This window comes from Bos taurus, chromosome 23 (genome assembly GCF_002263795.3).
Source record: "Bos taurus isolate L1 Dominette 01449 registration number 42190680 breed Hereford chromosome 23, ARS-UCD2.0, whole genome shotgun sequence".
Lineage (NCBI taxonomy): Eukaryota > Metazoa > Chordata > Mammalia > Artiodactyla > Bovidae > Bos > Bos taurus.
In genome coordinates this window covers 3,747,738-3,770,241 of record NC_037350.1, presented here as the reverse complement: position 1 = coordinate 3,770,241, position 22,504 = coordinate 3,747,738, and the positions used below count along the sequence as shown (strand labels likewise).

Here is a 22,504-nt window from a genome sequence, read left to right as displayed (position 1 = left end):
GTCAGTGTAGTTAGGTAACGTAACTCCCGTCCAGTTTTACTGAGACGTAACTTGGACTGCAAGGAGATCCAACCAGTCCATTCTGAAGATCAGCCCTGGGATTTCTTTGGAAGGAATGATGCTAAAGCTGAAACTCCAGTACTTTGGCCACCTCACGCGAAGAGTTGACTCATTGGAAAAGACTGTGATGCTGGGAGGGATTGGGGCAGGAGGAGAAGTGGACAACAGAGGATGAGATGGCTGGATGGCATCACTGACTCGATGGACCTGAGTCTGAGTGAACTCCGGGAGTTGGTGATGGACAGGGAGGCCTGGCATGCTGCGATTCATGGGGTCGCAAAGAATCGGACACGACTGAGCGACTGATCTGATCTGAACTAATGTACAGTGCTGTGTAAGTTCCCATGCTAACCACCTTATTTTTCGCAGTCCTTCCTACTCAAAAGGCATGTCCCTTTCCATAGGGCCAATTCCTCTACCCTGACATCTGCAGAAAGCACTGAAAGTGAACCAAAAAACAGGTGGTCCTGCAAATCTAGTCCATAACGCCAAGGTTATGAGATCAAAGCCTAAGGACAGCCGATGACAGGATGTCAGCGGGGCTCTGAGTGGCAGCCACGCAACAATTTCCTTGCTCTCTTTCTCCAGCTGGTGGAACACTCCTAATCACTTCTGGTTGGTGGCTGCCAGATTAGAATTGGATTTTGCTCATTATTTAAAAAAAATTTTAATGTAGTCCGTTTATGATGTTGTGTTAATTTCTGCTGTACAGCGGACTGATTCTGTTTTATAGTCATATTCTTTTCCACTACGGTTTATCCCAGGATATTGAACACAGCTCACTGTACTATGTAGTAGAACCTTGTTGTTTATCCATCCTATATACAATAGTTTGCATCTGTTAACCCCATGCTCCCAGTCCTTCCCCTCCCACCCAACCCCTACGGCAACCACCACCATGTTCTCTATGTTTGTGAGTCTGTCTCTGTATTGTAGGTCTTTTAAAGTTCTTAATATGCCTCAATTTATCTTTAACAGACCCAATCTTTACACTGATTTTTAGTGCTGCGAGTCAGTCCAATGTCATGGTTTTAAAAAAAGAAGAAGGAAAGAATGCAAAAAGACAAAAAGAAGAGGAAGAGAAGGCAATGTACATAGGGAGGAGGAGGACAGTTTACAGGAGGACCTCGGAAGTCAGGATGAGGCTCCAGAAAACAAGCATTCAAGAGGAAATAAACATTAGACATCAGAGAGTGAAAAGTTCCCCACAAGGCAACTGCTAGTGACTGGGAACAGCTCCCGAAGACTCTCAGGAATATTTTAAACCACTTACCTTTCTCCCAAAGTGTATTTTTCTGTTACAAAAAGGCAAAATCCCTAGGTCTTTAACAGGGGCAGCATTCAAATGAGCTGAGATAAAATTATGTTCTTAAATTTGTCTCTGAACACGTAAGCATATTCAAAGCACCAAAGGAGTAACAACTTCAACTGCCTTCTCAGATGACGTTTTTACAATCAAAATGCATGAATTATAACACATGATCTCTTAGGTTAGAACTATGCTTCCCATCAAAGGCACACATTTGAGGCCCATGCTTTGAGAAAGAAGTTTTTGTCATTGAAAGAAGTACTGAATTTCTGTCCGTGGAGATTCCAGGTCCTCTGTGATAAAGGTCACGTGAGGAAAACATGATTATCACCTTGAACCTGATCACCACCACTCCCACTTGTGAAATAAATTGACAATGTCACGAGGGAAGTCATAACTGGTCATGGTTCCAAAGGAACCATTTGCTATCCTTCTAATCATATTTGATGCCATTTTAAATAAAACTCTACCATTTGATTCTTAAATGTACGCAGGCTAAAAGGATATAACTATATTACCTTGTCATACATTCCCTGCTTTCAGTTCATGTTTTTTAGTGATTTAACTTTTCCCCTTTTGAAGAGAAGAGGGCTGGGGACCCTGTAGGCTCAGTGTCACCAACAGTGGCTGGCACATGGTTGGCACTTTTGAATTAAAAGTAGAATGACTGTTATTTTATCATTTGTTCATTATATATTATATCCTTGTGTTTCTGTCCCCCAAACTTAGCCTATCACACTGTTACTAAAGAGAGATCATCCATATAACATTTATTTAAAACAAATAAATGGAAAAAATTCACTTTAAAGAATCAGTTATTCCATATGTTCATGTGAATATGTTTTATTAAATGCATACTATAATAATATCTTTCTATAGTATGTGAGTATACATAATAAATTAAAAGGTATATATTTATTAAATATAGATATAATACCAGAACATGATTATTTCAGATGAGAAAATCAAAATAAACCCATTTTTAAGTCTCTTTTGGTCACTCCAAATGGATATTTGCTCATAAAAAAATACACGGATTTGTTTTTTTTTTCCCTGGGGAAAAAAATTAATTCCATAGCAATGTAGTTAAGGGACATATTTTATTTCATAGCTTTTCCGCAAGCAAACTTGCTTTGATACAAAATGAGTTCAATGGTACAGGCGCTACTGTCCACTCAAGCAAAAGAAAACCTCACATTTAGATGAATGCACTTTATGATGATACTCTTACAGGATACTAGGTCTCAGGTCCAGGTGGCCTCTGGCCTCAGGTGAAGCCATGGGCGCAGAAATGCACAAGAGTCTGGGAGTCTCAGAGCATGGGAAGGCGCGGAAAGGAACCTCCTGTGAGTTCTGTCAGCAGGAGGATAAGAACCGTGGTGGGTGTGTCTGTCTTTCTGCCCCCCATCTCGCAGTTCACACTGACATCATCTCGGAACAGATCCCTGGGGGTGTCTGTTGGCTTTTCGGGGTCTCCAGAGAAGCAGGGGCGTGTCATGAGGTATCCTTCACATTAGCGCCCAGTGGAGGGCTGGCTGCCGGGAGGCTGTGGACTTACCTTCAGGTACCGTGTGCTCAGTGTAGGAACCTCTGTGCCTGTCAAACACTCTCTCCTGCCTCACAGAGGGTGTGAGTCCAACCCCAGACTATCTGACCCAAAATCATACAGAGGAAAGAAAAAGACAAATACACAGATAAGGCCATCTGCAGAATTTTTAAACTCACCTCTTGCAATATTTCACAATAATCTCTACATCATATGTTACATCTCTCAGACTTAAATAGTAAAGGCTTCAGGAAGGGCCGCGGCGGAACCAACTGCACTATCTCTTGGAGGACTTGTCCAATTTGCTGGCAGGTGATTTCCTCTGGGGCGTGGGGATTTTGGAAGGCTTGGCTCCAGGCGGCCGAGAACCTGCTCGGGGCGTAGGCCTGTGTGTTGGGGGGACAGTCTCCACGTCGGAGCACACGGACTGGATCTCCGAGATGTCGAAGTCCGAGGCGTCACTGCCGCGGCGGCTGCTGGCCCGGCTGCCGGCTTTGCTGCCGGCCCGGCTCCCGGGTCGGCTCGGCGTCCTCCTGGGATCTGAGCAGAGAGAGGGCAGAGACAGGTCATCCTGCCTCCTGCGCCCCCTGCCACCGGTTCTCGAAGCTCAACACCACACTCAATCTCAGCCAGTCTGCTGAACACCCAGGAGGTGCTCAGGCAATACCTGTGGGTTTTATGGCCTTGCTGTGACCCTTAAGTGGATGAAATATACAAAAAGCTGGATACACACACAAAGTGGAGGTTGGGAGCCATCCCACTTAAACAGGAATTCCACTGACTGGACACAGATGGAAGGATTAGACGTATTGAACTGGAGACTGTGTTTTCCAAAGTGTGGCAGGTCTGCCCTAGGGATGTGCGCAGTGCAATTGCACAGCATGCACTTGGTCAAAGTTTTACCTGCAGATAAGGAATTCAAAGCAGAGGGGAACGGAAGACAAAAAACTTTGTTTAAAGAAGCTTCAGGCTTGCTATAAAGAAAGCTGAGCGCCAAAGAATTGCTGCTTTTGAACTGTGGTGTTGGAAAAGACTCTTGAGAGTCCCTTGAACCACAAGGAAATCCAAACAGTCCTTCCTAAAGGAGATCAGTCCTTGAGTGTTCATTGGAAGGACTGATGTTGAAGCTCAAACTCCAATACTTTGGCCACCTGATGCAAAGAACTGATTCAATGGAAAATCCCTGAGGCTGGGTAAGATTGAAGGTGGGAAGAAAAGGGGACGACAGAGGACGAGATGGTTGGATGGCATCACTGACTCAATGGACATGAGTTTAAGTAAACTCCGGGAGTTGGTGATGGACAGGGAGGCCCGGCGTGATGTGGTCCATGGGGTTGCAAAGAGTTGGACACGACTGAGTGACTGAACTGAACTGAACTGAGGCTTGCTGTGCTCAGGACCCTGGAGTCAGAACCAGAGTGGTTGGGCTCTTCCAACCACCCAAAACAGCCCAGCGCAATTATCAAGCAGCAAAGGAGGCCAGACCTTCTGGCCTGAAAGGGTAGATTCTGTTGTAGCTTTTCTTTGATTTCACAGTCACTCTCTCATCTTTCTCTGGTACTTTCTGAAAGGGAAGTACCTTCCCTTTTGAGTCTCTTATTCCCCTTGGCTCATTGATCCCCTATCTTAAATGGATGACTGGGACCACCTGTCATTTCAGAAGCACACAGCAGCATCATTCGTCTTCCCTGACTAGGAAGAAACGGGACTCCCACCTTTATATCACATCAGGGAGGAAGCACCCCAGACTCACCGGCAAACTGGGTCCGCACTCTGGCAGCTGCGGTGGTGATCAAGCCACTGTCCTCCCCGGAGTGGAAGCCTTTCCCTGACAAGTATCCCGGAAGTCGGAGCTTGCTTCCCTGTATTGGCGTCCCCTGTGGTTAAGCAGGGAAAAGACATTTCAGACACTGCGTTTGTCCCATGATCCTCCACCGACACCGCTTCGCAGGCTGTGGGAACCCTCCGCTGACACTTGAGAGGTGGAGGGGACAGCCTACCGGTTAACAAGGCACTGGGCTCCCACCTACGAACTTCTTGTTCTCTCCCTGCATTCAGAGGGAACCCTCTAAAGGAGATGAGTCCATGTCGGAGAGAAGATATGAAAATAGAGGCAACAAACTGTGAGTATGTTAGTATCTCTCAGACAGTCAGTGAATATCACAGAGTTCAGAGTTCAGCCAAAAAAAGAGGATGGTGATTGCATGGTACAGAGAGAAGATGGGGCTCTGAAAAATTGTGTTTGGATTATCTGCTGCTTGCAAGGCTTTTAGGGACCAAGACGGAAATAAACAGAACAGAAAGAAAATAAGAAATGCTTAGACAGCCATCATTTAAACAAACAAAATGGCCCCCAAAAGTGACACTTTATTAATCTGTAAGACGTCACTTTTATCCCTTGGCCCTGTCACTTTCTATGGTCCTCACACACAAGATACCTTACACCATTTTGGGATGATTCTCTTAAAATTCTTACAAGCGTTCAAGCAGTCACAGCTATGAAATTTTTATTATAAGTCTAAAATCACTGCCCTTTTTCTTCATCACGACAACATTTTGAAAATTCTTCCAAAGTTAAAAAAAAGAAAAAACAAATCTCCTGAGAAGTATAAGGATATCACATCCCTCAATGAGCTCACAGTCAGGGAGCTGTTTGGAGGAAATAAATCTATATAATTATATGTGCTTTTTAAAATTAATTTTCCTTTATCAAATACTTTTAAATGCTTAATAAAGCACATGTAAGACCTCCTGATACATCAGACTTGCAATTTGTTAATATTAGTGATATTCATAATTCATTTACATACTCTCTATACATTTAAGTATAGAATGTAAATAGAATTCATATAGATTACTTGAGTGTTCAAAATATTATCACACATCTAACCACAACCAATCCTCACACTTACCTAATCACTTTTTCACAGTCATGAAAGAGGAGGGCTTGAGGAGGGCAGTAACTTCCCCAAATGAAGTCTGACAGCTCTGCTTCAGCTAAATCCCTAACTGAGAATCTCAGCAACGCAAGAGAGACTGACGACTCGCAGGTGATGAAATATATTATGCGAGGTGACAGTTCCTGCCCCCGGAACACCAAAAGCACTCGTCAGGTGCCTTGACGCGCTTGATTTTATGATCACAAAGCTACTCAGTCCTCTGAAAGACCCCTCCACGGAAGGATACTGTTGTTTTGTCTCATGAGGCTACTTGAAATCATACCTAGTTTTCTATTACCTAAAGACTTTAATTTGGGTGGGGGGGTGGTTTCCATTTTTTAAAAACTTGAACTAATGGAGTAGCACAGCCCTAAATATTTATTTATTTATTTATTTATTTTTGATTTTATTTTATTTTTAAACTTTACAATATTGTATTAGTTTTGCCAAATAGCGAAATGAATCCGCCACAGGTATACCTGTGTTCCCCATCCTGAACCCTCCTCCCTCCTCCCTCCCCATACCCTCCCTCTGGGTCATCCCAGTGCACCAGCCCCAAGCATCCAGTATCGTGCATCGAACCTGGACTGGCGACTTGTTTCATACATGATATTACACATGTTTCAATGCCATTCTCCCAAATCTCCCCACCCTCTCCCTCTTCCACAGAGTCCATAAGACTGATCTATACATCAGTGTCTCTTTTGCTGTCTCGTACACAGGGTTATTGTTACCATCTTTCTAAATTCCATATATATGCGTTAGTATACTGTACTGGTGTTTTTCTTTCTGGCTTACTTCACTCTGTATAATAGGCTCCAGTTTCATCCACCTCATTAGAACTGATTCAAATGTATTCTTTTTAATGGCTGAGTAATACTCCATTGTGTATATGTACCACAGCTTTCTTATCCATTCATAAGCCCTAAATATTTAAAACAAACATCTCACGTAAGGTTCCCTCCTCTGCTTTCAGTTCTGGCCACAACAGATCCATCAGAAGTGACACCTCGAGACAGAACATGTGATACTAAACCACATCGCTCACTCGGGGGAAGGGAGAGGGACGAGGGGCTGGGGATGAGGACTGGTTTGTGCCCGATTCTACCTCCATCAGCAATTTCCATTTACACCATTCCGGTCTCAGGAGGGCAATGATATTTCCTCTGCCTGCCTCTCATTATGAGTGTGAGGGTTAAATAATACGTAAGAAAGAGTTTTGGAAAAGCATAAAAGGCTTTCGAGTGGTACTAAGTTACTTGCATCCAAGAGTCCTTGCCTTTAATATGAAATGCCTCCTTGGTTTCAGGAAGAGTTATTTAGAGATTCTCTCCCACCCAATTCTTGTGATTCTGGTCAAATATGTGCCTATGTTTATCATTTTACAGAGAAGTTTCTTTAAAAGACATATGGTTGACTTCCAGTTGAACATAAATGATCTGATATAGGAGTTAATCTTGGCAAATCTTATATCACCTAAATATCTTATCCCCACAGAGCATGTCATTTAAAAAAGAGCACACTGACTAAAAATCATCAAGTCTAATAAAGACATACACCTTTTGAGAAAGAGAGATAACTTTGTGCCTACCTTAGCCCCTGACCTCCGGCACTGATGACTAAAAGGCTATGTCCCAACCACCCAGTGTTCTTGGACAGACGTAACATACCAGACAGTCAGAAGGACCTTGCCCAGAGAGAACACTCAATCCACATTCTTTTAAGTGATTCTCTTGCAAATAACACTGCCTTTCACTCTCTCCCAAAAAGGATTATAGTATTTCTTGCTGAAATTATGTCTAGAAGCAGAAGGAAACCATCAGCTTGAAAAGAAACTGGACTCAGGTCTGGGTATAGTCTCCTGTATTTCACTCTCCCAGGGGAGAAAAGCAGAAGTATGAGCAAGAGAACAAAAAGCAAAAGCGATCAAGAGCCCGCAGTGGTGGCAAGGTTAAGGAGCTACAAGCCGTCTTTTCTGTTTGAGCCCTTACTCTCGTGTCTGCCTAGAAATGCTGGGTTGAGACTTACTACAAAGAAGTGTTTAAAAAGACACAGTATTGTCAAAAGTGCAGTTATCAAGGGGGAGGTGCAGCAGGGCTAGTAAGTGATAGTTAAAGGCAGCTGTTAGGCTGGAATCTGGGGCCTTACGATACCTCTGGAGATGACACGGGGAAGTCAGGGCACTCGGCTGGTTTACAGGGAGTTGACACCTTGCTGTTTGTCAACCAGGGTTTACCATAATTGCGTGTTAAAGGATGGAGAATCTGTATGGAACAATGGCAAATCAAACGTGAAGGATGGCAGATAAAAAGCAAAGCCATGGAGAGAGAGATTCACAGCTACTCATTTTGCAGTAAGAATGATCGTCATTAAAAACAAATGGAAAGGTCTGATGGCAAATCATACACACCAAAAACATGAATGAAGCTTTAAAAAGAAAATGCAGTCTAAAAGGTATCAAAGTCTCCAAACAGATTGTCTCTATATGGGCCACAAGGCAAAGGCATACCAAAAAAAAAAAATACACACACACACACACACACACACACACACACACACATCCACACACATATATTTAATCCTGCATCTTCCATATTGTGATAAGGGACACATCTGGAGAAAGCTGGTCCTGCAAATTCTAGGAACCCCAAACACTGAAAAGCAGACTCTAGCACAGCAGTCCCCAACCTTTTCTGGCACCAGGGATTGGTCTGGGGATGACTCAAGAGCGTTACATGAATTGCATACTTTATTCCTATTTATTATTATAGCAGCTTCACCACAGAACATCAGACATTAGATCCCAGAGGCTGGGACTGCTGCTCTAGACGGGGAGTGTGGAGGAGAAGAAAACGCGTCCTACCTTAGGCGTGCTGCTGGCAGGGACCTGCGGGGAGGCGGCCTGGCCGGCCTGACCGGACACGGACGTGGACCGACTGGGCGAGGCCGCCCGGGATGAGGGCCTGGATCTCCGGCCCCGCGGCCGGAAGGCAGCCATGCCCTGAGTGGCTCCATCCGCCAAGATGAACTTCTCCCGCAGTTCCATGTTCGTCCTTCCTTTAGCTGGATGGTGGAACACGTGAGAAGGCACACACACAAGAAAGGAAGGGAAAAAAAAAACAAAAAACAGGGGCTCAGTATGTGAGGGGAAAAATCGCCACCGGGCACCACAGACCACGTGGAGGATTGCAAGAACACCTTTTTGCCATGCCAACTCCAACTCAGCATCACAAAAAGTCAAATGCATTCCTTTACAATGCATTCCTTTTAGATACAAGTAAGTTGGGGGAAGATAAAAATAAAAGTGTGCTTCTTCTAACACTAGACACCAGAGCAAGAGGAACCACTATTAAAGAGAGAGTCAGCATGAAAATGACAAGCTCATGCTCAAATACCGTTAATCCACCCGCTACTGATGCCTGCAGTGTTTCCCTATGCCATCCCCACCCCAAGGGGACCAGGGAGGCAGGGACTATGGCTTTTGTAGGTACTACTGAGGCCAGGAGATTGAGACCAATATTTCACCATCAGGATTAATTGAACAGTTATATAGAATGAGAGATGGGTTATTAATCATGATGACAACACATAAACTTTCGGGTTTTTCACTTTCAAGAAGGCGGCTGGTATTTTTATTTTATGCCTTAAAAACCTGGTTTTACAACATGCAAAATAACAAACGCCAGACCGGAGGATCTGGGAGGTCATCTGTGATTCAACACTCAGGCCGACACGTGTGCACGCGCTCTTGAGGCGCCGCCAGAGCCTCGCGTGTGGGGCATTGGCCTGTGTTTGATCACAGACACAACCCCTGCGTCTGCAACACTGGAAGGGCGTCCAATGTCGAGAGTTTCAATTTGGAAGCACCAGCTCAGTTGGATGTGAGTTAAGCCATATGTGATGGATGAAGCGCGTTATTTGAAAACAAACAACGAAAGCAAGAATGTCAAAGGAGGAAAGAGGAGAGGCCGGAGGGGAGAGGCAAAGAGAGGGGTCGCCAACCTATAGTAGGCTGAGTAGTAGTGATTGAAGAGTTTGATTCCGAGCGTAACATTTTACTCCCATGATGATGAACTAGAAGAAATGACACAGGATATCAATCACATTCAAGAGAACTGTTAGCAGAAGAAGAAACACAGCACAGTGGTCGACTACGCCAAGGCTTCTCAGGTCGGGCCTTGGTGCACAGTTTAGAAGAGAAGCACGCACAGGGCTGACTCGGGAGGAAAACCGCACCTGAAGACCCTGCCCCAGGCAAGCTGCCTTTCTCAGGCGACCGCACAGAGCACTCGGCCTTCTCCCTTGTTTCATAAGTGGAGCTGTGCTACCTTAGGCTGCACTGTTTCCAAATACAAAACAAAAGGGCGCCTTTGCTTTTACTTCACTCCTTTAGGCGTCATCACCCACGGTGGCCAGCAGGGAGGCCCGCGGACTGGCCACCCGAGCCCAGTCCCACCCACCTGAGTGCTATGGTGCGGTGTGTGTGCACCTTCTTAGGGCGCTGATCTGTAACTTCAAAATTCAGAGTCAAATCAGGAGCTTATTGTTTAAACATTTTTTTCAATACTGCTTTCCTCACCTCCCCCTAATTTCAGAAACACTTTTGCTTTCAAACTTCTCCTGTACACTATCTTCAATCTTCATCACTCGGTTTTCTTTCCTCTTACTTTGCTTTTCAATGACAGAGGAAATCCTGTCCTTGGCTGGTAGAATCGCTCATTCTGAAAACTGCAGATGGTGGGGTGTCTCATACAGAAAAATACATTCTAGTGTTTCCCATCCCCCAGTCTCCCAGCTATCCAGGAGAAGTGGAAAAAAAAAAAAAAAAAAAAAGAGCGAGGAACACAGTTTACACAACTGCCCCAAGTTCTTTGGGAACTTCAGGCTGACAGACCAATGTGAACATTCATCATATTGGGCTGGCCAAAAAGTTCGTTTGGGTTTTTCCGTAATGTCTTATGGGCAAACCCAAGAGAACTTTTTAGCCAACCCAATAATATATGATCAAAATGAGCCTCAGTAAGTTATTTTTAGCTAACTTTTTAAAAAACGTTTGACTTTATGTACTGGGAGTATAGTTTTACTTGATACACTGGAGCAGAGTTGATGAACAATGCTGTGATAGATTCAGGTGTACACCCCAGTATGTTTTTGATGCTGGAAAATAACACAGGATGGACATACTTGCATGGGGTGACTACCCTGACGGTAAGCGTCTCCTTACCCCTGCAAGGGTCGTTTTTCACTAGGAACTCATCGAGCGCCATCCATCCACCTCCAACGCGAACCATCACGGTGCTGCGCAGGATGCGGACGAGCCGAAGTTGCTGGGAGTCTCCAAACTGGGAAGGGAAAGAAAGAAGACCCTCTAATTGTCCAGAGTAAATCTCAGCCAAGGCAGGAAGTGCGATCTGCTATAAGCAACCAACTCTAACTTCTTGCTTAGTTCGCAGCGATTAGTAAAATCTCAGAGAGGGGTTTGTCATGATCTGCGTTAGACGGCTGCATGCTGATTTAGCCCAGAGGAAATAGGGTGAAAAAAGATGACGAAGGTTATCACGTGTAATCCTGAAGCTTTCTTCTAAAAATGATTTTTCTCACTTACGACAGAAACAACATTAGTAAGGAAGTAATTGAAAAATGTTTCTAGAGAGTAAACACAGCCATGAAAATAAGCACTGATCCAGTCTCCTGGGGGTTCCAGGAGGTAACATGATCCTAAAGAAAATTTAATAAACTCTGATTCTTCTTCATGAAAACTTCATCTTACACCTAAAGCTGTTGGAAATCTGTGGCAGAAATGTTCATAAACTCATCTGCTTTCTCTAAGCAATTCTGACTTAGCAAAAGAGACAATAAATGATCATGACTAATACAAATTTCACAGTTAAATAAAATTTCTGCATCACTAATGATCTGGTAGGCTAATTTGTTAAAGGCTGGATTAACATGCCATTTTAGATTACTGTCATATTGGACAGACACTGACACATTAGGAATGATACAGCTTTTAAATCTAAAAGGCCTTCTTTAAAGCTGTATGCATCAAAATTGCTGACACTGAGAAGCATTTGTCTTTTCCTGCACTTTCAGTGGATCTCTGATCACTCAGATATGCTACAAATTCTTCAACTCTTGAATATACAAGTAGACTGCAGGCAGTTTCTGATCATAAGGTTGATTTACTATGAAAGCCCATGAGAAATGATTTTATACCCTTAAATCATTTCTAACAAGCTCATGACCAACTTACAAAAACCACCAGACTGAATTTCATGGTTGCCAACCTGGCGGATACCATAGCAAAATCAACAGTCAAGTTGACATAAAGAGCTTCTTTTTAAGGCAGGGAACATACAATTGTGACTATTTGTCTGGGCTCATGAAAGATAAATAGAAAAACTTGAAGTAGAAACAATTTGCTGCTTTTCATAAATTCTAACACTGAGTTTCAGGAAGAGAACACTAGAACAAAGCCAACCATCCCAGACCCTGAAACTCAGAAGGATCCAGAAAGTATGTAAAATGTACCAGTGGGACTCAAGATAGTCACATCAAACCTTTTTACATTGCTTTTTCTAAAATGGTTTTTAAGCCTTGAGATTTCAACTCTCCTGTAACTGAACCTGCTAGTGAACTGTAAATTAAAATTTAAAAATCAAAACACATATTTAATTTGTTAGAAAAAATTTGGTGCTGCTAATAAGCAAAGGAAAAGGAGGGGATTCAAAGAAAATTACCCTTAAGGAACCAGATAATCAGACCATACATACACTTTTGGTCCAAGATTACACTGAAAACAAGCTTTAAGGATATAGGTAAATATTTATATCACATATAAATAATATAAAATATTTATTTTATAGGGATGATATTTCAATTTATTTCCATCATACTAAATATGAATAAGCTTAAATTCTGAGATGGCATTCTCTGACAGGTACCAATGTCTTCAGAATTTCCCTGATTTTTTTCAACAGCTAAATTGAAAAATACATAATGTTGTTGTTTGTATTTTCAGTGACTTAAACCTTTGGGGTCATTTCATCCTTTCCAAAAATAAAAGATGCTGTCACAATTACTAACTTAGAAAATAACAAGAAAGGGAAAGTAACTTCTTATGCAAACCAATGGAAGGTTTCAAAACATCTATTCAAAATGACTTTAAAATGTTATTTGAAAAAATAATTTGCTTCCAAGTAAATGATACTTGGTAGTTTGAAACTTAAGATCTAATCTGACTTAGAAACTGAGGAGGAGAGTAGTATCTGTAGATATGGCCAGATCCCCTGGAGGAGGGCATGGCAGTGCACTGCAGGAGCCTTGCCGGGGGAATCCCATGGACAGAGGAGCCTGCTGGGCTGCCGTCCGCGAGGTGGCGTAGAGTCAGACACTACTGAAGCAACTGGGCACACACAAATGGTCAGGTGTCACAAATAGCATGCCTGTTTTCAAAAGCACAGAGTTAAAAAAAAAAAAAAACAACTTTCCTTGTTTAAATTAAAATATGATTTCTCTGTCTTTAGTTATAAAATGCTGATCTTGGTCAGTCTATTCTGACTTAAATCTGAGGGCAAAACGGCATAAGCACGGCTAGGATTTCGTCAAGTCACAAGAGAAACAGCTCCTCACGGGGATTTGTATCATTTAGGACCGTCAGAGCGACACTTTACCCAGAATGCAAAGCCCGAACTCGATGGACCAGGGCACACGGATGGTGGCTGCTCTGGAGAAAACCATCACTGAGGCCGAGTGCCGTGCTGACCACTCTGAGCTGTCCTCCCAGGTCCCTGCCAGAGGCTGGCCCTATTCTCACTGCCCTCATCAGAGCAACCTCCTCCTCAATGGCCAAGCACCAAGACCACACGGAGATTGTCAACAGTCAAGTTTGTGCTGCGATGAGCAGTTGCGTGTGACAGGTGGGAACAGCATTATCAAAGATAGGGCTGAAAACTGCACTCAACACTGTGCCTAGCCAGACTACAACTGATTATCTGGTGTGCTTGAAGGTAATCTCTTCATTTGAGACACAAAGCAGAAAGGAGTCCTGGATCGAGGACCCTTATAGCGCTGACAGAAACACCACGCCAACCAACAATGTAGCCGCTAGGGGGACAGCATGGGAAAGACGGGCCAGGGCAAGCTTTAATGACTATGAATTAAAGTTAAAAAAAAACCATTGGGAACTGGAGAATACATTCCACTGGTTTATACCTGATTTCCCAGGAAGAACTGATAAAAAAAAATGAAAAATGGAAGAAAGACACAATTAGTTCAATAGGAAACTTTTCATATGACTCAAGAAAACACACACACACACCCTCTCTCTCACACTTTGGGATTCTGGATATAGTATCTAGTTTAGAGATGTGCAGGTACCCATTTTTCCCAACTTCAAACCAAATAATCAGAAAATTTTCTATGCAAGTTTTTTGGAAAGTGTTTGGGCTTCAAATTTAAGGTAAAAATTCAAACGTATACTGGGTTGGCTAAAAAGTTCATTTGGGTTTTTCGGTGCCATCATCTGGAAAAATGTGAACAAGCTTTTTGGCCAGCCCAATAGATGAATGTTTTTCAATGTAGAAATACAAAAAACAAAATGAATACTGTTTCATTTATAAGTAACAGACTATAGGAGGGAAACCAGCACATTTCCTATCTAGCTACTACAAATAAGAGATGTTCCAAAAAAAGAGAGAAAAAAATGATAGAGAAAGTGTGACTAAGTCACAAGTGCTTTCAAGTAATTGTTTTGAAAGAAGGTAAACTGAATTATTGAGATTTAAATTAAAAAAAAAAATTTCTGCATCAGAGGACAACACTGCCTCTTTCTCACGTTTATAAAAACGAGTCAACATTTTAACTTTGCTTCCTGGCTTGGAATAGTTTTGTTACTGAAGGTATGAAAACTTACCTCTGATCATAATAAAATAGATTATAAAGTAATATGAAGCAATCTAAATATACAAGATGTGTTTTCCTCTGAATATTTTTCTCCTTGAATGGACATCCTGTACATGTCAAAGATATGTCCTAATATACAACAAGCTACCTTTATATCATTTAAAGTTACAAAAGCTGGAATTTCACATACCAGTACCCTTTGATAGATGGTAAAAATAAGTCATTAGCACTCCTGGGAAGCAATGCAGATCACATGTTTAATTCTCATCCTTTAAGCAGACCGCACAGCTATTTTGGAAACTTACCCTGTATTTGTTATCTCCAATCTGTTCAACCTGGAATCGTTTTGCACATTTGCACTTAGCTACCTGCCTTGTCACCTGCCAAAAGCAATGATAAAATAGTCACTCTAATGTTAATATTACATCGTGGCATCCTTAAAACCGTTATGTAACAACAAAACGTGGAAATAAAGCTGCAGCATCAATCATGCAGGGTATCTGGGCAGAACATGAGGTGACCTCTGCACACAGTATAAAGGTAAGCAGTACCTCATCTTCGATTTTGTCAGCATCAGTGATGGGTTTGTATGCATCCTTATTTGGGTGAAGGGCAGCTACAAATTCATAGTAGTCGATGTACCCGTCACCATCTCTGTCGAAGATGTCTGCAACTGCACTCATCTCCAGGCGGCTGGTAGGGAACTCTTAACAGTTTCAAAACAATAGTAAGTAGCATTATTGAGGGAATCACTGACAAATGGAACTGCAAGATATTTAAGGTGCAACCATAATAATGTGATATATGTACACTGTGGAGGGATTCCTCTCATCTAGTTAACACATCCATCACCTAACATATTTATCTTTTGCACTTTTTTTTTGGTAAGAGTAAGTTTCACTCTTCCAGCAAATTCCAATCTATACATGTTATCAATCATAGTCACCATGTCATATATATATATATGTATATATAATGTATACATATATACATACATATGTATATATATGTGTGTGTGTATATATATATACACATATATACATGTCATATATATATATACATGTATATATACATATACATACGTATGTTATACATATATAACCAAACATATTTATATACATATATAAACCACAGTCATACATTACATTTTCAGGCCTTATTAATTTTATATCTGGAAATTTGTACCCTCATACCAGCCTCTCCCCCACCTCCCGGCCAAACACTTTCCTGCCCTGTTTCTATGAGTCCGACTTTTTGTTTAGATTCCACATACAACTGATAATTAAGATATTCTCAGTACACTCTACTCCCAATGAAAGCTGATAAGACCTTCCACCTATAATAAAATTTTACAAAAAAGATTTGTGTGGGTTTTTTTGTTTTTGCCTCCTCGTGTGGGTCCTTTGGAGGATCTTAGTTCCCTGACGAGGAATTGAATCTATGACCACTGCAGCGGAAGTGCAGAGTTTTAGCCAATGAACCACCAGGGAAGTCCCCTTTAAGTCTTAAAAAAAAAGTAAGTGGCACTAACTTGTTAATTCTGCCTTGAGACACTCTTGGTTGTACATCTGAATTATAGTGTGGCCAGTTAAATGATTAGCATGATCAAATATAATAAAATCTTTAAAAAGAGAAAAACCTGATTTATGTAACATAAGCACAATCACTAGATATGTGGCCTAAATTTACCCTTATTTACTACCTGAATCCTTTGAAGTGGCTATTTGTCTAGGCTAAAAGCTATTTAAGATTAGCAAATTTCATATGGTTCAAGTACCACTTATGGAATAATTTACATGAAATTTACTTTGAGAATGGTTTCCGGTAACCTCCGCCAAAGAAATCACAAACACAGGATCAAACTAATTTTGTCAACAAGAAGGGGGCACGTACTTTAAGAATTTCTATAGCCTTGTAATTTCCTACTAATGACAATATCAGATTAGAATGTGAACTACAACAGAAAAGAGGGATGCTTTGCATTTACTGACTGCCCATTCTATGCCAGGCAACACAATCTAAGAATTAAAAATTATCAACCTGCTTACCCACCGCCATTTATCTGTGGTGACACAATTAGTAAGTGTGCCTGCCTCCAAAGCCATACATTTTAACCAAGAACGGTTTTTTGGTTTTTTGAGGGCAATGACTTTAAAGCCGAATTTAAATGTGATGCTAATTACTTATAAATAACACAAGATTCCTGGCTCCAAAACTTAAACTGTGCTCATTTTCTTAAAAAAACTACATTCATTCTGGCCACCTCACTTGGGACTTACTTGAGGAAAGGATTCCGTCAATAAACTCTTGTCGGGTTATTTTCCCATCTTGATCTTTATCTATCCTCCTGAAAAAGTCCATCACTCGAGATTTCTTGTGGTTCATCCAGCGCATGTACTTCTTGCGCCAGACATCAAAGTCAAAGTTGGCAAATTCTCTAAGCTGAAAAGGGCAAGAGGCATTTGGCTGCGTGACTACTGTGCTCAAATTACATATACAACATGAGTGTGATTCCTAACGATCCTCTAGACAACAAAAATTTTATCTTATATGATATGAACGTTATTTTTAATGGTCCTCTAGAAAAAAAAATTGTATCTTATATAATATGAATTACCATTATTTTTAATGACCCTCTAGATTCAAGGGTCCCCCAGTCTCTGGGATCCACTGCTTGATGAGCTAAGGTGGAGCCTGTGCAATAATAACAGAAATCAAGTGCACAAGGAACGTAACGTGCTTGAATCATTCTGAAACCACCCCCCCCCAACCCCACCCCCGGTCTGTGGAAACTCTCTTCCACGAAATTGATCCCTGGTGCCAAAAAGGCTGGGGACTGCTGCTCTAGATGACAAGAATCCTATCTTACACAATATGATTAACGCTATTTTTGATGGTCATCTAGACTACACACACATCGTTCTTTCCAAGAGAGACATCGTCTTGCAAAGGGGGCCTCAATGCTTACCCTGTAAAGTTTATTTCATTACTGCCACTGTTCTGTTCTGTACTTAGCAGAAGAAACAAAACTCAAAATGTCAAAAGGAAATTTTCTGGTACAGCAAACTCATTCTCTGTGCCCCTGGGGAGCAGGCCCAGCTCAGCACGACCCATTTAACCCCTCGAGCTCTCCGCCACCAGGCGCTCTCAACTCCCACCTTTTGAACATTCACCAGCTCCAGAATCTGAAACTCTAAGAGCCTCAGATCAGAGTATGTATAATTAAAAGATCTGCATTATAAATGATTACAGTTGCTAGGTGATGCTGCCAGCAAATGTGTCAAACCAGACCTTTACCTGAGGCGGCAGCTTTTGATTATGTTACAATGTATCTGTTTTTGACTTTGATCCCTTAAATCCAAAGCCCATCTATCAGGGGTTTTTTCGCCATAAAAACATTCATACTTGCGGCATTAATTTCAGAAATATTAATAAAATATGCACTCTGACATCAAGAGTTTATCTATTACCAGAAATGTTGAAAAAACCCAAGACGTTGGCACTGCGTCCTGGTGAATGGGGGCAAATGCCAGTATGCCCACACGAGCCCCTCACCTCCTCCAGCCTGTCCAAGGCGTCGTTCAGCTTCCGCCTCCTCTCTAAGGCGAGAAGCCAGACTTGCTGCCACTTGCTCACCAGTAAGTTGACCCTGGGATTTTTGGTTTCAATTTGCGTCTGTGATCCAGAAGGATAGAAGCTTGGGGCTGGGAGGCGTTTACCTGTTAAAACACAACTTGATTAGGATGGCAAAGTCTCCAGGGTTCTGGAAGGTGTTAAGGTCTGACCTCTCCTGCTCCTCATTCAGAGTGAATCAAGTTCCCTACTGACTGTGACGAGTAGAAACTCTGATTGAGGTGAAGTGCGGTATCAGGGTCCAAGTGCGTTTTACTTAACAGGGATCACATACTGTTCAGAGACAGAGGCATTTTAACGTGTCTTGACAGGAGCCCTGAAGTACTAGGATGCTCTCTCAATACACTGACGCTTCAAACACTTTTCAACCTAAATTCTGTGCCACTTGAGTTCCAAAGAAGCACCCTGCCACCTTCCTCTTTGCTACCTAATCAGGGCACTGCTGTCTGTGACTCGGTTCCAGAAGCCTGGCTGTGACTGAGAGGCTAAGGCCCCGAGGATGGCAGTTGCGGGCAGGCGATGCCGGGGACGCTGCAGTCAGTGAGACGCCCGACAGCCCCAACCTGACCACCCGGTGTGAGGCAGCACGGCCTTCCTCCAGGCCCGCTTCCTGCTGAGGCTGAGCCCCGCACACTGGCTCACGCCCCAACTTACCACCCTCCTCGAGCTTCCGCCCTCTTTCTATCACTTACAGGCTTCTATAACATCACAGAGCTCCCTGATCCAACTAAACGGCTCGATGTGAGCTGGAAAAACACATCACTGGCCTCAGCTTACATAGGAAGGTAGTGTCCAAGCTGAGATTTGCCTAGATTTCCTAACCCCCATGGGGCTGTACAGAGATATCAATAGCTAATATTTAATGAGCATTTTTAATTTAATTTAAAATTAAATTAAATTTAAAATTTTAAATATTAAATTAAAAAGCTAATTTAATATTAGCTCATAATTTAATGAGCTAATATTTAACAATGGTCCAGGAAGTACGCTAAACACTTCACACACAGCAGTTAAATTAAATCCTCACCACAGCCCAAGAAGGTTATAATCCTCCCCTTTTACAGGCGAGAAAACTGAGGTTCAGAAAGGGTTTAGATAACATGTCCAAGGTTGCGTGATCCAGCTGGTGGGGGGGAGGGGTATGGCACAGGACAGCCAAGAGTCTGTGCAGAGTCCCTAACCACTTTCTTACCATGGCAGACCCAAAACCATTTTTTCTTTCTTTTTTTTTTTTTAACTAATACAGCATTCAGAAAATCAACAAATTGGTATAAATTGTGTGTCTTCTAAACCTTATCCAAGCTATTATTGAATTTGATGTCATTTTGTTGGGTCAAGACAGGCTGGGAAGTCAGTAAATAGAGCCTGAAGTCATATGACCATGAGCAAAATCAATCAGATTACTGGTTACTAGTGAACAGTTAGGTCACGGTCATTCCTATTCCGTTCCACTTGAAGGTTATTTACATACTAGAAGCAGAACAAGTCATTTCAAAGGAGGTCATGATTTCTGTTCTTATTGCAAATCTTTCTAATTTCTTCTGGCTAATCTTAAAGATATACTTCAAGCAAATAAGGTTACACATAGAAACCTGGATTTACCTTCTTATTTTAAAATAAGTTGCTATAATACGTAGCCCATGTTTTCTTTCAAGAAAACTTTTTGTTATTGAGGGCTCGTGTAGAATCACCTATGCCTCCAAAATGTCAAAGTGAGAGGAAAGTGAAGTCGCTCAGTCATGTTCAACTCTCTGCGACCCCATGGACTGTAACCTACCGGGCTCCTCCGTCCATGGGATTTTCCAGGCAAGAGCACTGGAGTGGGGTGCCACTTCCTTGTCCAGGAGATGTTCCCGACCCGGGGACTGAACCCAGGTCTCCCGCATTGTAGGCAGACGCTTTACCATCTGAGCCACCAGAGAAGTCCCAATGTCAAACCATAAACTCAAAATAAAAGGAAGTTAACTTTCTTGTATAACCATCCTCATTTTAAAGAAACGGCTTGCTTACGTCCTGCTCGCCCCTTATCCAAGACCGGGATGTGGGACTGCAAGGAGGAAGGGTCTGCTGCCCTCCTCTTGTAGGTCTTGGTGACTTTGTCCACGTCAGGCTGCTTTCTGGTCATTTCTTCCATGAAGGTCTGAAAGAAAGCAGTGATATCAACTAAATACAAGTTCATCAGTGAACGCTATCTTTAGAAATGAATTAAAAAGAGAGAGGATAAAAAGACCACACTACGATTTCTGGAAAAAGAACAAAATGCATGTTTTATCTAGGGGGGAAAAAAATCTAACCACCATAATACAGCATTTACTTACTTCTAAAGACTACAAAGCGTTATAGGTAGTAAGTACAGTGTTTCAAAAGCAATTTGTTTTCGTTTGAAGACCACCCTGGGAGCAGCTGTATGAAGAACACAACCTGTGTGTGGCCAGCCAGGACCAAGCATCCTGGCTCCCCATGAAGAATCTCAAAGTGACTATCTGTTTGCTCAGCAACAAGTCAGCTGGGCTGTCTAGGGACACATCTCACCTACATATCTAAAGTGTTTAAGATGTCTTTGATATACAGTGACAGAAAGCATTCACATTAAATGTGGAAACACCTCAAATATCCCTATTAATAAATGGGCTCTACCAGTGAGGGCCCTCCGGGCTCAAGTTTATATTTAAAAGGTCTGACTGTCTTGTCATTTGTCTCCTCTCCTTGGGCTTATGATCATGATTGACCATGTGTCCCTGTATACGAAATCTGTGGCAAAGGCAGAGACTGATAAAAACGATGGGAAAAGGACGAAGCAGACAAAAGTGAGAAAAGTGAAGCACGTTTGCAGAATGTTCATCACCCTGGAGAACACTGATCACTTTAACACTGCAGGTGCCAGAGACGCTTCAGGGCCGCACAGGCACTGAAATCTTACACTTCTATTAAAATACGATTGCACTGCTAATTGCTTAGCCAAGTAATCTGACACTCAGTGATCTTCATAAATACATATTAAAGAAATGAATGAGCGAACAGTAGGTCAGTACGATGCCCATCATTTCCGAACCTGAAACTTTTTTGAGTGAGACCGTATGTTCCCATTGAGATGAGATGTGTCTGAAGGACTGGCGGGCTTCCTGTGAGATGCTGAGAGCAGGCAGCAGAAGATGCAAACGTGGACCAGTGAACAAAAGAGGTGAGGAGGCCACGGGGGTGCAGGAGGGAGGGGTGGGCCTGGGGACAAAACGCAGGGAGAGCTGCCCGCTGAGGGAGCAGGAGGTGGCCGGTAGGGAGAACCCATCCGAGGGGGGCGCCCTGATGGGGCCAAGAGAAGGAGCGTCCAAAAAGGGGAGGAGACCCCAGCAAAGCGAGAGAAGCTCCAGGGCCGGGGTGGGGGCTGAGGAAGTGAAATAGGCAGCATGGCCTTCTGGGAAGGCCCGAGAAGGCGGGCTGGGGTGACGTCTGTTACCTGGTGCTCCGCGATGAGGGCTTTCACCTCTTCGATCTCCTGGGGGATGACCTCCTTGTCCCTGTCACTCAGCGTGGTTTCGGCCCACTGCAGCCAGGCCAGCAGGGCTTCCAGCAGCTCCTGCTTTGCGATGAGCCCAGCCAGGGCGCTGGCCAATCTCTGCTGGTGCTGCTTCGCCCAGGCCAGCACCTGATGGACAAACAGACCTTGTTCCCACTCCCTTCCATCATAGGGCATGATTTCACGGGTGTTAAGTACACAAAACTGAAACATGTATCAGGATAACCCTGGGCTAGACTCGTAACTCTTCCAATCTTTCAAGATTCCATCAATGGTCCCGAGACCCAGCTGGTGGAGGATATGGGAACCCTTTACAACACTGGTCACCCTCATAAGGGAAGATGGCCATCAATCACCCAGGCTTCCCTTCACCTTCTAATTTAAGTTCGAACTGGCATCCCCTGAAGGATCATGCATGCTAACTCCACGGAGCGCAGGGTGGAAATAAAAATAGCTAAGATCTTAAATACAAAACGAATTCACTTGGGTGTGCAGTTCTTTCCATAAGCATAGATGGCTCTGAAAAACCTATTCTGCAGATATGAAGTGGAGTTGGACAGAAAGTTCTACAGTGAACCAAGTATTTGTCTCTTCATGTT

At 42.8% G+C, this 22,504-nt stretch overlaps 1 protein-coding gene across 29 annotated transcripts in view; it reads right to left on the bottom strand.

Annotated features, from left to right (window-relative positions):
* Window positions 1–2,450: 2,450 nt before the first annotated feature.
* DST (dystonin) overlaps window positions 2,451–22,504 on the bottom strand; it is a 514,523-nt gene continuing 494,469 nt past the window's right edge. For 11 of the 29 annotated variants that reach the window (XM_024983983.2, XM_024983994.2, XM_024984003.2 and 8 more), the window contains 13 exons: window positions 21,846–22,034; window positions 20,402–20,531; window positions 18,314–18,477; window positions 17,038–17,200; window positions 15,310–15,464; window positions 15,064–15,138; window positions 14,069–14,086; window positions 11,079–11,196; window positions 9,857–9,928; window positions 8,718–8,917; window positions 8,008–8,118; window positions 4,669–4,792; window positions 2,451–3,455 (listed from right to left, as the gene is read on the bottom strand). In XM_024983983.2, coding sequence (XP_024839751.1) covers window positions 3,193–3,455; window positions 4,669–4,792; window positions 8,008–8,118; window positions 8,718–8,917; window positions 9,857–9,928; window positions 11,079–11,196; window positions 14,069–14,086; window positions 15,064–15,138; window positions 15,310–15,464; window positions 17,038–17,200; window positions 18,314–18,477; window positions 20,402–20,531; window positions 21,846–22,034 — 1,782 coding nt within the window. In that variant the 3' untranslated portion in view covers window positions 2,451–3,192. The remainder of the gene's footprint in view (window positions 3,456–4,668; window positions 4,793–8,007; window positions 8,119–8,717; window positions 8,918–9,856; window positions 9,929–11,078; window positions 11,197–14,068; window positions 14,087–15,063; window positions 15,139–15,309; window positions 15,465–17,037; window positions 17,201–18,313; window positions 18,478–20,401; window positions 20,532–21,845; window positions 22,035–22,504) is intronic. The other 18 variants (XM_024983988.2, XM_059880507.1, XM_024984004.2 and 15 more) reach the window with 5 other exon arrangements.